Raw genomic sequence first — 11968 nt, 5'->3', positions numbered from 1 at the left:
CCTTTAACACACTGTGAGCTGCTCAAAGGGAATCCAGGTTGCTTAGTGGCAAAGTGGTAGGAAAGTTGGAAGAGGAGGTGATGGCCACTCAGCTTTGGAGTGAATTTAGAGAGAAGCTGCAACTGCCTGTAGAGATAAAAAAAATCTATTTTTAGCAGATCCCTTGGGATTATTTATATCAGGTAGGGTCCCTTTAGTCATAAATATCTGTAGTGGGAAGAGCTTTATTAAGGCTGCTGTTATGCAGGAATGAACGTGCTTTACGTGTTGTTGAAATGTCAGGCTGTCAGCAGAAAAGCCATTTTTCATTATGCTTAGGGTGCACTGGGCCCCATTTTAAGCCCAGCTACGTCTCCTGCTGCTCAGCAGTCTGAGCCACTCCATTATTACTTATTCAGTCTTGCTTTAACAACCACGCTGCCAGGCATTTGTCCATGTCAGCTTGCAGCTGATCAGCTGAACCCTGACAACTGGTCACAAAGTCAACCAGTTACTGGGGAACAGGGAGGATAAAATGCAGGGGTTGCCGCCCCTTGCGCCCTACGTGTTCAGGCTCTGACAATCAAGGAGAACCACGTCTTCTGAGGACATCGTAACAAGGCGGTGGTAGGTTTTGTTCGGAATGCAGAATCTACGTCATGCACCTTTGCGTAGACTAGGATCATAAAGCCCTGTGTTGCAGGACTAGGGAAGGAACCTGCCTTCGTGGGGCAGAATTGCATAGGAGGCCAGCTTTTAAAGGCGTTACCTTCCCCCAAGTTATCAAGAACTGCTGGAGGCAGATTCCTAACTAAATGAACCAATGGCCTCGTCACATTTGGCAAATTCTTTGTGGAAAGGCAGGGGCAAATGGTCTTATAAATGAAGATCATCACCCGCAGTCTGTCTCCTTTCAAGTTGCACATGCACAAGGACTAATTGCAGCGAGCATGTGGCATTTTTTCACTCCTTTGCTCTGAAGGATTTTTTAGCTGTGTATAGTATTGCACAGCTGATCAGTTGTAATCTTCATCATCTGGCTCTGCAGCAGTGGGGTCTCATATCTTTTCATAGGGTGAAGTATAGTTTTATAGAGGGTTTTTTTTTTTCATGGCCACCTCCTCTTCCCTTTGCAAACATGTGGGCCATCTCCTCTGGCCTGTGATGGAATAAGATCATGGTGCTAGCTACAGCAGTTGCTGGGATGGGGCTGTAACATTAGGGAAGTACCAGTGGGCATCTGATTTGCTTTAATGCAGTGTAGCAGTTGGAAATAAGGAGCCAGCACCCTGGGACCAGCAAGTGCTCTGAAACATAAGGTATTGGCTCCTGGAAGAGTCAGGGTTACACAGGCTAGTGGTCTGATCTGGCAATGCAAATTCTATAACATCCAACTGCTGTTTTGGGCTGTTCAGGTTGTTTAGCAATGCTTGATACCCTTCCACAATGGTGAAAACTGAAACTACTGAGAACCAGAAAATACATGCAACAGAACACAAACATTAGAAATCCAGGAAATGTCCAGCCTCATTTCCTGTGTCTTAGGACATGGAGAATCTATTGCATAAGGATGCTTACAGCCAAAGACTGGCTGGACTCTGGTACAAACTGCATCCCACGTCAAGAGAGAACAGACCCATACAAACAAATCCAGGAAGCTGTTAGAAGTTAGAGATGCACCAGCATTGGGCTGAGCAGTAGAAAAGTTGGTGGGCCGTCAATCAACCCCATACATTCTGCTCCATTGCCAAAGGCTGCTGAGAGGTTCAGTGAAATTAATCCCAAAGGCCCCAAGTCAATAAGTGAGTAAGTCTGTGTTTTCCATGGTGGGGGCCTCACAAAAATGGATTTAGAGCCATCTTCTAGTGGACTGGCAATCTTATTGTTCTCAGAAACTTAGAGAACAGACCAGAAATAAATACTCAAACCCTGCAGAATCCACAGATAGGAGCCTAAAAAGCCCCAAGTTCTAAGTTACTTCAGAACCTCTAGAACATATCTGGCTGTCACAGACATTTGACACATTCTCACTCTGGGGGTTAATTCTATAGGGGTGTTCTCCCTTTAATTCACACACAGCCCATCTGTGCCACTGCAATAACAGGCTGCATTGGAGGCCACACCACAGAGGGCAGAAATGGAAAAGGAAGCTTTATTTCAAATCATTTCACCTTCCAGCATGGACATTCCTTTCCTCCGCCTAATAATGAGCTCTCAGCTACCTTTCTGCACTTTGCTTTGCTCCCCTTTCACTTGTTCCAGATTCTTGTTTCCAGCCAAGAGGCTGTGTTGGCTGATAGGTATAACAGGGGCCTGGGCATCAGGACTCCTGGGTTCTGTTTCCAGCTCAACCAATGATTTGCTGTGTGACCTTGGGACTAGCCACTGCACCTTTCTTTGCCTCTGTTTCCTCATCTCTGGAACACATAACAGCTGTTTTGCCAGGGAGTAATACGGGTTAGCTAATTAATGCATGTAAAGGGCTTTGAGGTCTACAAGAGAGACAAAGCCAAAGATCATTAGTTCAGTTAATTCTTTGCTGTTTTTCCTCTGTTTCCTTTTGATTTAGAACCCTCTGAATATGAAATTAAGTGTGCTGGGAGTCTTGCAGCCTGGTACTTTAACTTCTGTTGAAGTCAAGTTTCCTTTCAAGTGGAACTTTAAAACCAACAAGGTGAATTACACATGAGCCTAGAATGAGGAGCTAACAAAAACATCCCTTTAATTTTTCATCCAGAAAATGCTCTAATTTTACACTCGGCTTCTCTTATTTAAAAGAGCCATAAATCAGCATGTTCCTTTGGTGTCAGCAGTCAGAGGGGAAGATTAAGTACTGCTGGCAGGTCCAGGGTTGACATGGGCAGTGGCATTGGGTAGGGAGCTATGCAGAACCACATTCCATTCACACAGAGGGTTGCTTTACTTGGCTTTCATCCAGCTGACATCAAGTCACTGGAAAGCATGAGAGAGGCTGCATGGGCAGAGGGGAGCACCCTTGTCTTCTGGTCAACTGTCATCTTTAAAGTGTAGCTAGACACACAGAAAACAAACACGTCTGAGCACAAGACTTGGAGTCAGAAACTCCCTGGTCTTACTCCCAGCAAAGAGATTGGTACGTTGGAGCCTTGGACAAGGTTGACAGCCTCCCTCCCTGAAAAAAAAACAACATTTCTGTCTTCTGACATCTAGAAGTGAAGGGCCATCAGACTGAATGGTGGTTTCCACCCTGCATCCCTTACAGAAAAGGAAAAAGGAGGCAGTGCAGGGTAATGGTCACTGCACGTGGTGTTAGGATTCTCTGGTTTCTCATCCTAGCTCTGCAGTGGACTGTGCTATGGCCTGAGGAATGCCTCTTAGCCTCTCTGTGGCCCTGTCTCCCCACATGTACAATGGGGTAACACTTCCCTACTTCCCATGATTGTTCTGAGCCTTAATTCTTTAATGTCTGTGAAAGGCTTTGAGAAGCAAAGTGTTATTGCTTCATAGAGAAGCAGCATGGCATTGGGCACCTATCAGTGACACTCCATGCCACAAAACAAACCGTCAACTTACTGGTACTCAGCAATGCCGTAAATGTGGAGCCACACTAGCCGCCTGTGTTACAAATACCAGAGCAGATGGACAAGAAGGAACAGCCTAGGAAGATGACAGCAAACAAACCAAGAAAGCAGAGGCCTGGGGCATATCAATAAGAGAACCCAGCAGTTGTGATCCAGTCAGAAACTTTTGGACAACTCAGAAACACACAGTCTGGAGGGACAGAACTGAAACTCAGCTAGCACTCGATTGTCCATTAGGTGGGAGTCATGCACCAGGAAAAACCACCGTTTACCAAGCCCGGTGATTCAGGGCCAGCCCGGAGGGCACAACGTGATCAATGACATTGGTCAGCAGAGGGAGCGAGAGCTCACGCTCCGGATATCCTGGGATCTTCTCACATGCACAGTTACTCCTCCTGCCCCTTCACATTTACAACAGCTGCTTCCCACTGGCACTGATGTCAATTGGCCCTTTGTCTCTGCTCCAAGCCCCTTGTGATTCCTTGGTGGCAAGAGCTGAGAGTTGCTGCTGCAAAACACACTAGGACGAACTGCAGCCCTTGGGAGCTGCAGAAACTACCTGGCAATGCTGATGATACTAAAAGCATCTCTGTCCCTCAGAATGGTGGTGAGATCAGAGAAGCAACAGGACTTTGCTTGGCAAATGTGCTAGTTTTTCAGACTATAAAGACTTCCGCTGTTGGTTTGATGCCTATGGGCTGACTAGCCACTTCTTGATTCAGCACAAGTTCAGACTAGGCCAGGGTGAAGTCCTGCTAGTTCTCCTAACTGGAGTGGGTCAGTCTGGCCGTGATCTCCTCCTTCAGCTCTTGCAAGTGAATCTCAACATTGGTTCTGAAGCTCAGGTCACTGTCACTCCCTTGCACCAGCACCTAGGATGGTTCTTCACATCATTTACCAGTGTCTTATTTTTTCATATGGGGAATTCAGTTTCTCTTGCAGCTAATTGTAATTGACTCTAGGTGTTGTTTTTGCTGGTTGTTTATCAAAGTAAGAACAGCTGTTAGCACTAGTGCCTCACTTTTGCTCCAGAATGTCTGACCCCAGGGAAAGATGAGGTTCTGATTAAATGTCCCCCTAAAGACCACAGGCCAAATCCCTATGGGACTGCATAGCAAGTAGCTAGATGGACAGGCCTACTTAGATCTAATCTAAGCGGAGTGAAGGTACCCACAGTTTTTCTGTGCTTAGGCAAACTTTAGACTTCAGCTTTAAGTTTGTTTTTATTTCCAAATGTACATGCAAAAACACTGGCACATTACAGCACTGGATCACAACGGGAGCAAGGGTAGGATTTCAGGGGTGAAGCTACCTCCAGCGCTTGGAGGAAACATATCAGTTTGCACATGGTTCACTGAAACATTTTCTTAAAATTTAATCTAAACTGAGACCATTTCTAGTGCAAAAGCCACCGAAAGAAAGAAACAGCGCTGGGAGTTTTCAGTCTCATTTCTTATGGGCGGACAGACACACAACAGAGGTGGGAACGGACTGAGTGCAGCAACTCAGGCTGGAAGGAGCAGGGAAAACCTGCTTCCACAGAACTTACCTGTGGGCATGGAGGTAACTCACAAATTGCCAGTTCCCTGGGAGAGGACACTTCCCTTAAACGAAACATCAAAATATCTGTAAACTATTTACACAACTGCCTGGAAGGCAAAAATCATCCAATACTGATGACCGTAGGAGAATCCAGATAAAAAGTATCGTTTTGTAAACAAAGAGGCAAGGGACTGCCCGTGGGTGAATGGCACATTTACACAACTGCATTAATGGGGGAAGCAATGATGCTATGAGCTTTATGAAGACTGTGGTTCAGTTATGCACCACAATCTGAGCTCCCTTGACTAGATGGGGAACTCCTGACAGACGGCAACCATATTGGGAATGGGTCTCCTGTGCTCCTAAAGCTCATGATTATTAATGTTCACAAATGGCTCCCACAGGAATACAACAATCATCACTATTAGCCTTTTCTTCGTCTCCATTTGAGAAGGGTTTGCATAACTTTGAAACCAGATTGATAAAGTGGGGGAGCTTAGAACCAAAATTAACACTCTGTACAGAAACATCAGTGAGCCAGGTTCTCTGATAGCTGCAACACAAACCTAATTGCTGGATTTGCAACTCCAGGGATCAGGGTTTAAACATCCTGCTTATGCCAAGTTATTATTTTCCATTGGAGATGTCCTCTCCTCAGTGAGTGTTTGAATAACTGAGGGAAGGCAAATTCTGGAGGCTCTTACTCCTTCCACCAGCCTGCACAAAAGGGGGCTCACAGGGAACTATTTGCCATTTTTGGGGGTGCCAACTGTCCATACAGTATCTGAAACATAAAATACTGGGTGAGTGAGTAAAGAATTTTCTTCTTAAATATCTGATTTAAACTTCCACTCACTCTCTCCTACTGCTGTCTGTTGCATCTTTTATAAACCTTCTGTGCCATAATCCCAAACCTGCCTGCTAATCTCTAATCCTAAAATGCCCCACACTGAGAGCTTGTAAGAGCTTCATGCTTGGAGAAGAAGTGTTGCTCCTCCCCATCCAAAGAAACAGTGTGGTCTCTCAGCGGACGCTGGGCATCCTACCTGTGGCCTTCAAAGCCAAGAACAAACTCAGTCTGATGGAGTGGAAGTGACTTGGCACAGGGCACATTCCAAGATAACACAATTCAACCCTTTCCTCTTCTCATGTATTTGAGGGAAGCAAAATGCTGGGACGGTCCCAGTGAACTGGGTAAATAGTTAGGGGGAGAAATCCCACTTGAGATGGAAACATGTAGGGAGGGGTTTCTGGTAAGAACATTTTTAAATAAGATCTGTTCACATCACTAGTTTTAAAAGAAACAAACAGCAGCCAGTGCAGACAGCATCTGCAGTGTTACAGCTGTGAAAATGAGGTCTTCATTCTACTCTGAATGGATGGAGTGAGCCTCCTTTTAAAGGGAGGGGTGCAGAGGCAGTCGGGAGAGGCTGATACACCTCTCTAGATGTGTTACTCTCTTCAGGGACATGTCCCTTGGCTTCCTTGCATCATAACAGAGACCAAATAATCTTTTGTTCCTGAAGCTGAATACTGTCCCCAAGCAAAGCCGTTTCCCTCAGGGCCCAACCTGTCTTGCATTTCTCCATGGTGTAAGCCATTAAAAAGCCTAAATCATCCCTCTTGAAGGCAGCCTCCAAAATGGCAGTGGTATCAAAGAGAGGCATCCTCAGTCACTGGCTTCCCCCAAGGAAAATTAATGTTGTCCCATGATGCAGGCCCAGAAGGGGGCAGGCTGGTGAAATCCCTCGCAGCGGGGCACAATGTCACCGCAAATGGATCAGCTGCACCAAGGTTTAAATAAATGCAGCCGACAGAGGAGATGCTGCTTCCAAGCCTGACTCTGGGTAACTTGGCAGTCTCGTTTGAGGAATGTCATGCTCTCAAGAGTAAACACTGGACAAACTGCTACAGTTACAGCTAAATAACATCATGTCACCCATCTACTTGTAGCTAGAGAAAAGGAGGGGAAAGGAAACACAGTTGAATCCTCTGGGCTGTGGAAGGTCCTCATGAATTAGTGCTTATGTGCTTGGCAAACCCAGATGCCTCTTCCACTGTGCAGGGTTCAAAGAGTTTCTCTGAAGGGCTGTTTCTCCTCCCCACTCCTCATTCTGAATTCAGAACATCTGTCCAAGACACTCACAAAAGGGCCAGGACCCTTTCCACGGTCAGGAGGTGAAGTAGGAGCTCTGCATAGAGTAGAGTCGGTCAATGGGGTTACCCACTCGGGCTTGGAGGAGGTTGGCTTCAGCTGTTGACAGCAGGCAGTCTCCCAAGTGGCTGATGCTGTCGCTGTCCATGTCATGGAAAACGCCTTCAGAGTCTAGGGGAAGAAGAAAAGGAAAGTGAGAGAAAGACAATGGTGCAAGTAAGCCAGTATGGTCAGGTACGCTGTACCCTTAAGACATTTATTGCCAGTACACCGTACCGGAAAGACACATTTTTTGAGAATGAATTGTAGATCCCTGTGCGGATACAATATCTATCCGCGGATGTGGCTATCCGTGGATAGAAATTGGTATCCACTGAACCACAGGGTTTTCCTGGGAACCACAGTGGTGAAAGGAGCAGAATGTGGGGCCACCGCTGCCAGGAGCCAGTGACCCACACCGGCAGCTCCTCCAGTGCAGCTGTACTGGCCCCAGTCCTGTCCTTCAGCGGGGCTGTACAGACCCCAGACAGGAGACACAGTTGCGTGAAAGGGCTGAGGGTGGGACTGGGGGTGGTACAGTTGGGCTGGAGGAGCTGCAAGTGTGGGGCGCAGGCTCCTGAGAGAGGCAGCCCCACATTCTGTTCCTTCCACCTCTGCAGTTCCCAGGAGAGCCCTGTGGTTCAGCGGATGCCGATTTCTATCCACGAATAGCTGCATCCACAGGTATAAATTTGTATCCACACAGGGCTCTAGTTACGGAACATTTTTTGTAAAGGTGGGCAGGGTCGGGAGATCGGTACCATACTGGTAAAAGTTAAAATCTACTTGCACCACTGGAGAAAGACATGAGCACATCCCACCAGGGGCTCCTGTATCACCTCTGCCTGACTCAGCACAGAAAAAATGGGATGATAGAAACAGGGAAATTCTTCACACTGGGTGAAATTTACCCCTAGGCAGAGTCCAACATGAAGTCTAGGCCCCCTGTGACTCCCCACCTCTGGGCAAGGCCTCGCCTGAGCCCCCACTACCCCAGCCCCTCACCCCTAGGCAGGGCCCAGCACAAGTCCTAGCCGCCCCCCCCCCCGCACAACTCCTCACTCCTGGGCAGGCCCAGCACAAGTCCTAGCTGCCCCCCCCCCCCGTCCCTCACCCCTAGGCAGGGCCCAGCACAAGTCCTAGCTGCCCCCCTGCCCCTCACCCCTGAGCAGGGCCAGAACAAGTCCTTGCCGCTCCCCCCCGCCCCTCACCCCTGGACAGGGCCAGCACAAGTCCTAGCTGCCCCCCTGCCCCTCACCCCTGGGCAGGGCCAGAACAAGTCCTAGCCGCCCCCCCAGCCCCTCACCCTTGGGCAGGTCCCAGCACAAGTCCTAGTTGCCTCCCCCAGCCCCTCACCCCTGGGCAGGTCCCAGCACAAGTCCTAGCTGCCCCCCCCAGCCCCTCACCCCTGGGCAGGGCCAGCACAAGTCCAAGCTGCTCCCCCCACAGCCTCTCACTCCTGGGCAGGGCCAGCACAAGTCCTAGACGCCCCCCCAGCCCCTCACCCCTGGGCAGGTCCCAGCACAAGTCCTAGCTGCCCCCCCCAGCCCCTCACCCCTGGGCAGGCCCAGCACAAGTCCTAGCCGCCCCCCCAGCCCCTCACTGGTGGGCAGGGCCTGGCACCAGACCGATGCTCTCTTTAAGTCCTGCTTAAATCTTCAGATTAGGATGTAAGTGGCACTTGAATGGTGTCTAAGCCTTGTGCTGTGCCCTGCCCATGGGGAGGGGTGGCGGGCAGCGAGCTAGGCCTTGTGCTGGCCCTGAATTACTGACCCTCCGAGCCACATATGACAGTTCAAGAAGTTCAAGAGCTGGGGCACTGGGGTGGCCAACTTTCTAATCACACAAAACCGAACACCTGTGCCCCACTCCTGCCCCGCCCTTCCTCCAAAGCCCTGCCCTGCCCCACCCCTCCTCCAAAGCTCCACCCCCACCGTGACCTGTCCCTTCTCTGAGGCCTCGCCCCCCCCGCTCACTCCATCCCCCCTCCCTCTGTCGCTCGCTCTCCCCTCACCCTCACTCGCTCATTTTTACCGGGCTGGGCAGGGGGCTGGGGTGCAGGAGGGGGTGATGGTCCTGCCTGGGGTTGTGGGCTCCAGGGTGGGGCCAGAAATGAGGGGTTCAGGGTGAGGGAGGGGGGCTCTGGGCTGTGTGTGGGAGGGTGGGCTCTGGGAGGGAAGGGGACTGAGGCCTGGGGCAGGGGGTTGGAGTGTGGGAGGGGGTGTGCGAGGGAGTTTGGGTGTGGGAGGGGGCTCAGGACTGGGGTGCAGAAGGGGGTTTGGGGTGCAGACTCTGGGAGGGAGTTTGGGTGTGGGAGGGGGCTCAGGACTGGGGTAGGAGGTTGGGGTGTGGGAGGGGGTGTGGGATCTGGGAGGGTATTTGGGTGTGGCAGGGGGCTCAGGGCTGGGGGTTGGGATGCGGGAGAGGGTGTGGAGTGCGGACAGTGCTTAGCTCAGGTGGGTCCCAAGATGCAGCAAGCATGTCCCTCGGCTCCTAGGCATAGGGGTGGCCAGGCGGCTCTGTGCTGCCTCTGTGTGCAGCCACCGCCCCCTGCAGCTCCTACTGGAGGTGGTTCCCAGCCAATTGGAGCTGTGGAGCCGGTGCATGGGCAGTGAGCGGAGCCTCCCTGTCTGGAGCCAGAGGGACATACTGGCTGCTTCCGGGAGCTGTGTGGACCCAGGTATGGAGCCTGCCAGCCCCACCAACAGGATTTTTAGCAGCCCAGTCAGTGGTGCTGACCAGAGCCACCAGGGTCCCATTAAACCTGACACCTGGTAATCCTACAGGGCATGTCTGCCAGGGGTCAGGGCTTCAACCCTGCAGGAAGTGCTGGACTGGGCTCAAGGCTTCACCTCTGCGGGGATGGAGGGATCGTGGGGGTTGAGCCCCATGGGAGGCTCCTGACTGGGCTTGCGGTTTCAAGCCCCTCTGCTGCTGAAGCCTTGAGCCCTGGCACATGTGTCCTGCAGGGCTGAAGGCCCAGCAGATGCCTCCTGTGGGGCTGACGCCCTGAGACGCCCCCTCCTCGCTGGGCAGAAGCCAGAGGTGATGCATGAGGGGGACATATGGGATCACTCCTTCCTCCCCCCTCTGATTTTTTCCAGGATTTGCGAACCTTTAAATTGTGCCCCCCTCTCTCCCCTAGCAGGCACCAGCCATCTCTGGCAGAAGGCCCTAGCCCCACCACCCCACCACAGGGCAGAAGCCCTGAGCTCCCCCACATCTGGTAGGTGAAGAATGGAGTGGGGGGCGGGGTTCCCTCCTTCATGGGCACCTTCTCAGGGTAGCTTTGAATCACAGAGGCACGAGATACAAATTACTCCTTAAATCCTCCGCCATCTGTACAGCTGCCATGTCCTGCCTGATGGCTCTTTCTGCGCTGGTTGTGGTGGGCATGTGTCAGACAGTAATAACAGTGGGACTGGGTCCGACCACTCCAGACTGCGGTTTGAGCTCAGTTCTGGCGCTGAGTCAAACCAGCCTCCTTGCCACCCGCTTACCGTAGGGATGCAGATGGTCTCCCGGTAGCTGGGGCGGCGTGAGTCCTTGTCTGTACAAGTCTGTGCTGTAACTGTTCTGATCCAGCGGCAGCAGCTGCTGCTGGGGAATCCTGGGATATGGGACCATGAGCCCATCTAGTCCATGAACACTTGCTCCATCTAACGTGGAATCAGTGGGACAGGTGGAAGCAGTGGGTACAGAGTATGAACAGAGTAAAATCGATCCTGATAATATGTTATGATGTATTATACTGCAGTAGGGCCCACAGGCCTCCATCAGGATCAGGCTCCATTGTAATGGGCCCTCCATATTACATGGGGCTCTGCACAAACATGCAATAAAAGACAGTTACTTTGGGCCAGATTCTGTGTTCTGTTAATTTGGTGTAAATTGAGAGTGACTCCACTGAAATCTATGGATTTATTCTGGATATACACCTGTGGAACCAAAGCCAGAGATTTTCAGAAGTGACTAGTGAATTTTGGGTGCCCAACTTGAGACACGTGAAAGAGACCCAGAAAGGGCTGAGTTCCTGCCCTCTAGAAATTGGGTCCTTTTTAGGTATCTCAGGTTGAGCATCCAAAATCACAAGTCACTTCTGGAAATCTTGTCCTGCTGTCAGAGTATGGCTAAACTGCTTGTGACAAGATTTTTATGACAGGTCCATATTGTCAAGTGATTGAGTCTACCTCTGTTGGATTCTTTTCACTGTCATTAAGGTGCTGTGAAGAGAAGGGGCTGTTAGTATGGGAACATGGGACCCTTAATCCTGGAGTAAAAAGTCAAATGGCCATAAATTAAAAATTGGTTTTGTCATGTAAAAGCTAAACTGAAGAGAATCCCAATTCACCAGTTGGTACAAGAATTGAGCTCTTGTTGCGTAGTCAGAAACAACTGACATCAGATGTACTGAAGCATTCAAAAGTCACACTTAATGAAGATAAGTTTCACTCTCCTACAGCTCCTTCCTTACATCCGAGGACTGAAAGAGATTTATAAATTCTTGTGACACCCTATGAAGTAGGTTTATCATAATTGTACAGATTATGAGGCCGAGAGAGGGGAAGTGACTTGCCCCAGGTCTCAAAGGGACTGAAACTTTGGAATTCCAAGTCCCAGTTCTGTGCTTTATACAGTACACCAGTTTTTCCCCTGACAGTCTGCCAGGAACTCATCTAGACTTTTCCCTTTA

At 50.2% G+C, this 11968-nt stretch overlaps 1 protein-coding gene across 1 annotated transcript in view; it reads right to left on the bottom strand.

Annotated features, from left to right (window-relative positions):
• Positions 1–7197: 7197 nt before the first annotated feature.
• The window catches only part of LOC116825785 (LIM homeobox transcription factor 1-alpha-like), a 53803-nt gene continuing 49032 nt past the window's right edge, over positions 7198–11968 (bottom strand). The window contains exons 7-8 of the mRNA XM_032782046.1: positions 10776–10934; positions 7198–7407 (exon numbers count right to left, since the gene is read on the bottom strand). Of these exons, the coding sequence (XP_032637937.1) occupies positions 7253–7407; positions 10776–10934 (314 nt within the window). The 3' untranslated portion in view covers positions 7198–7252. The remainder of the gene's footprint in view (positions 7408–10775; positions 10935–11968) is intronic.

Source organism: Chelonoidis abingdonii, chromosome 26 (assembly GCF_003597395.2).
Source record: "Chelonoidis abingdonii isolate Lonesome George chromosome 26, CheloAbing_2.0, whole genome shotgun sequence".
In the NCBI taxonomy this organism is placed as follows: Eukaryota; Metazoa; Chordata; order Testudines; family Testudinidae; genus Chelonoidis; species Chelonoidis abingdonii.
The sequence above is the reverse complement of the archived record's forward strand: the minus strand, read 5'-3'. Positions and strand labels throughout refer to the sequence as shown.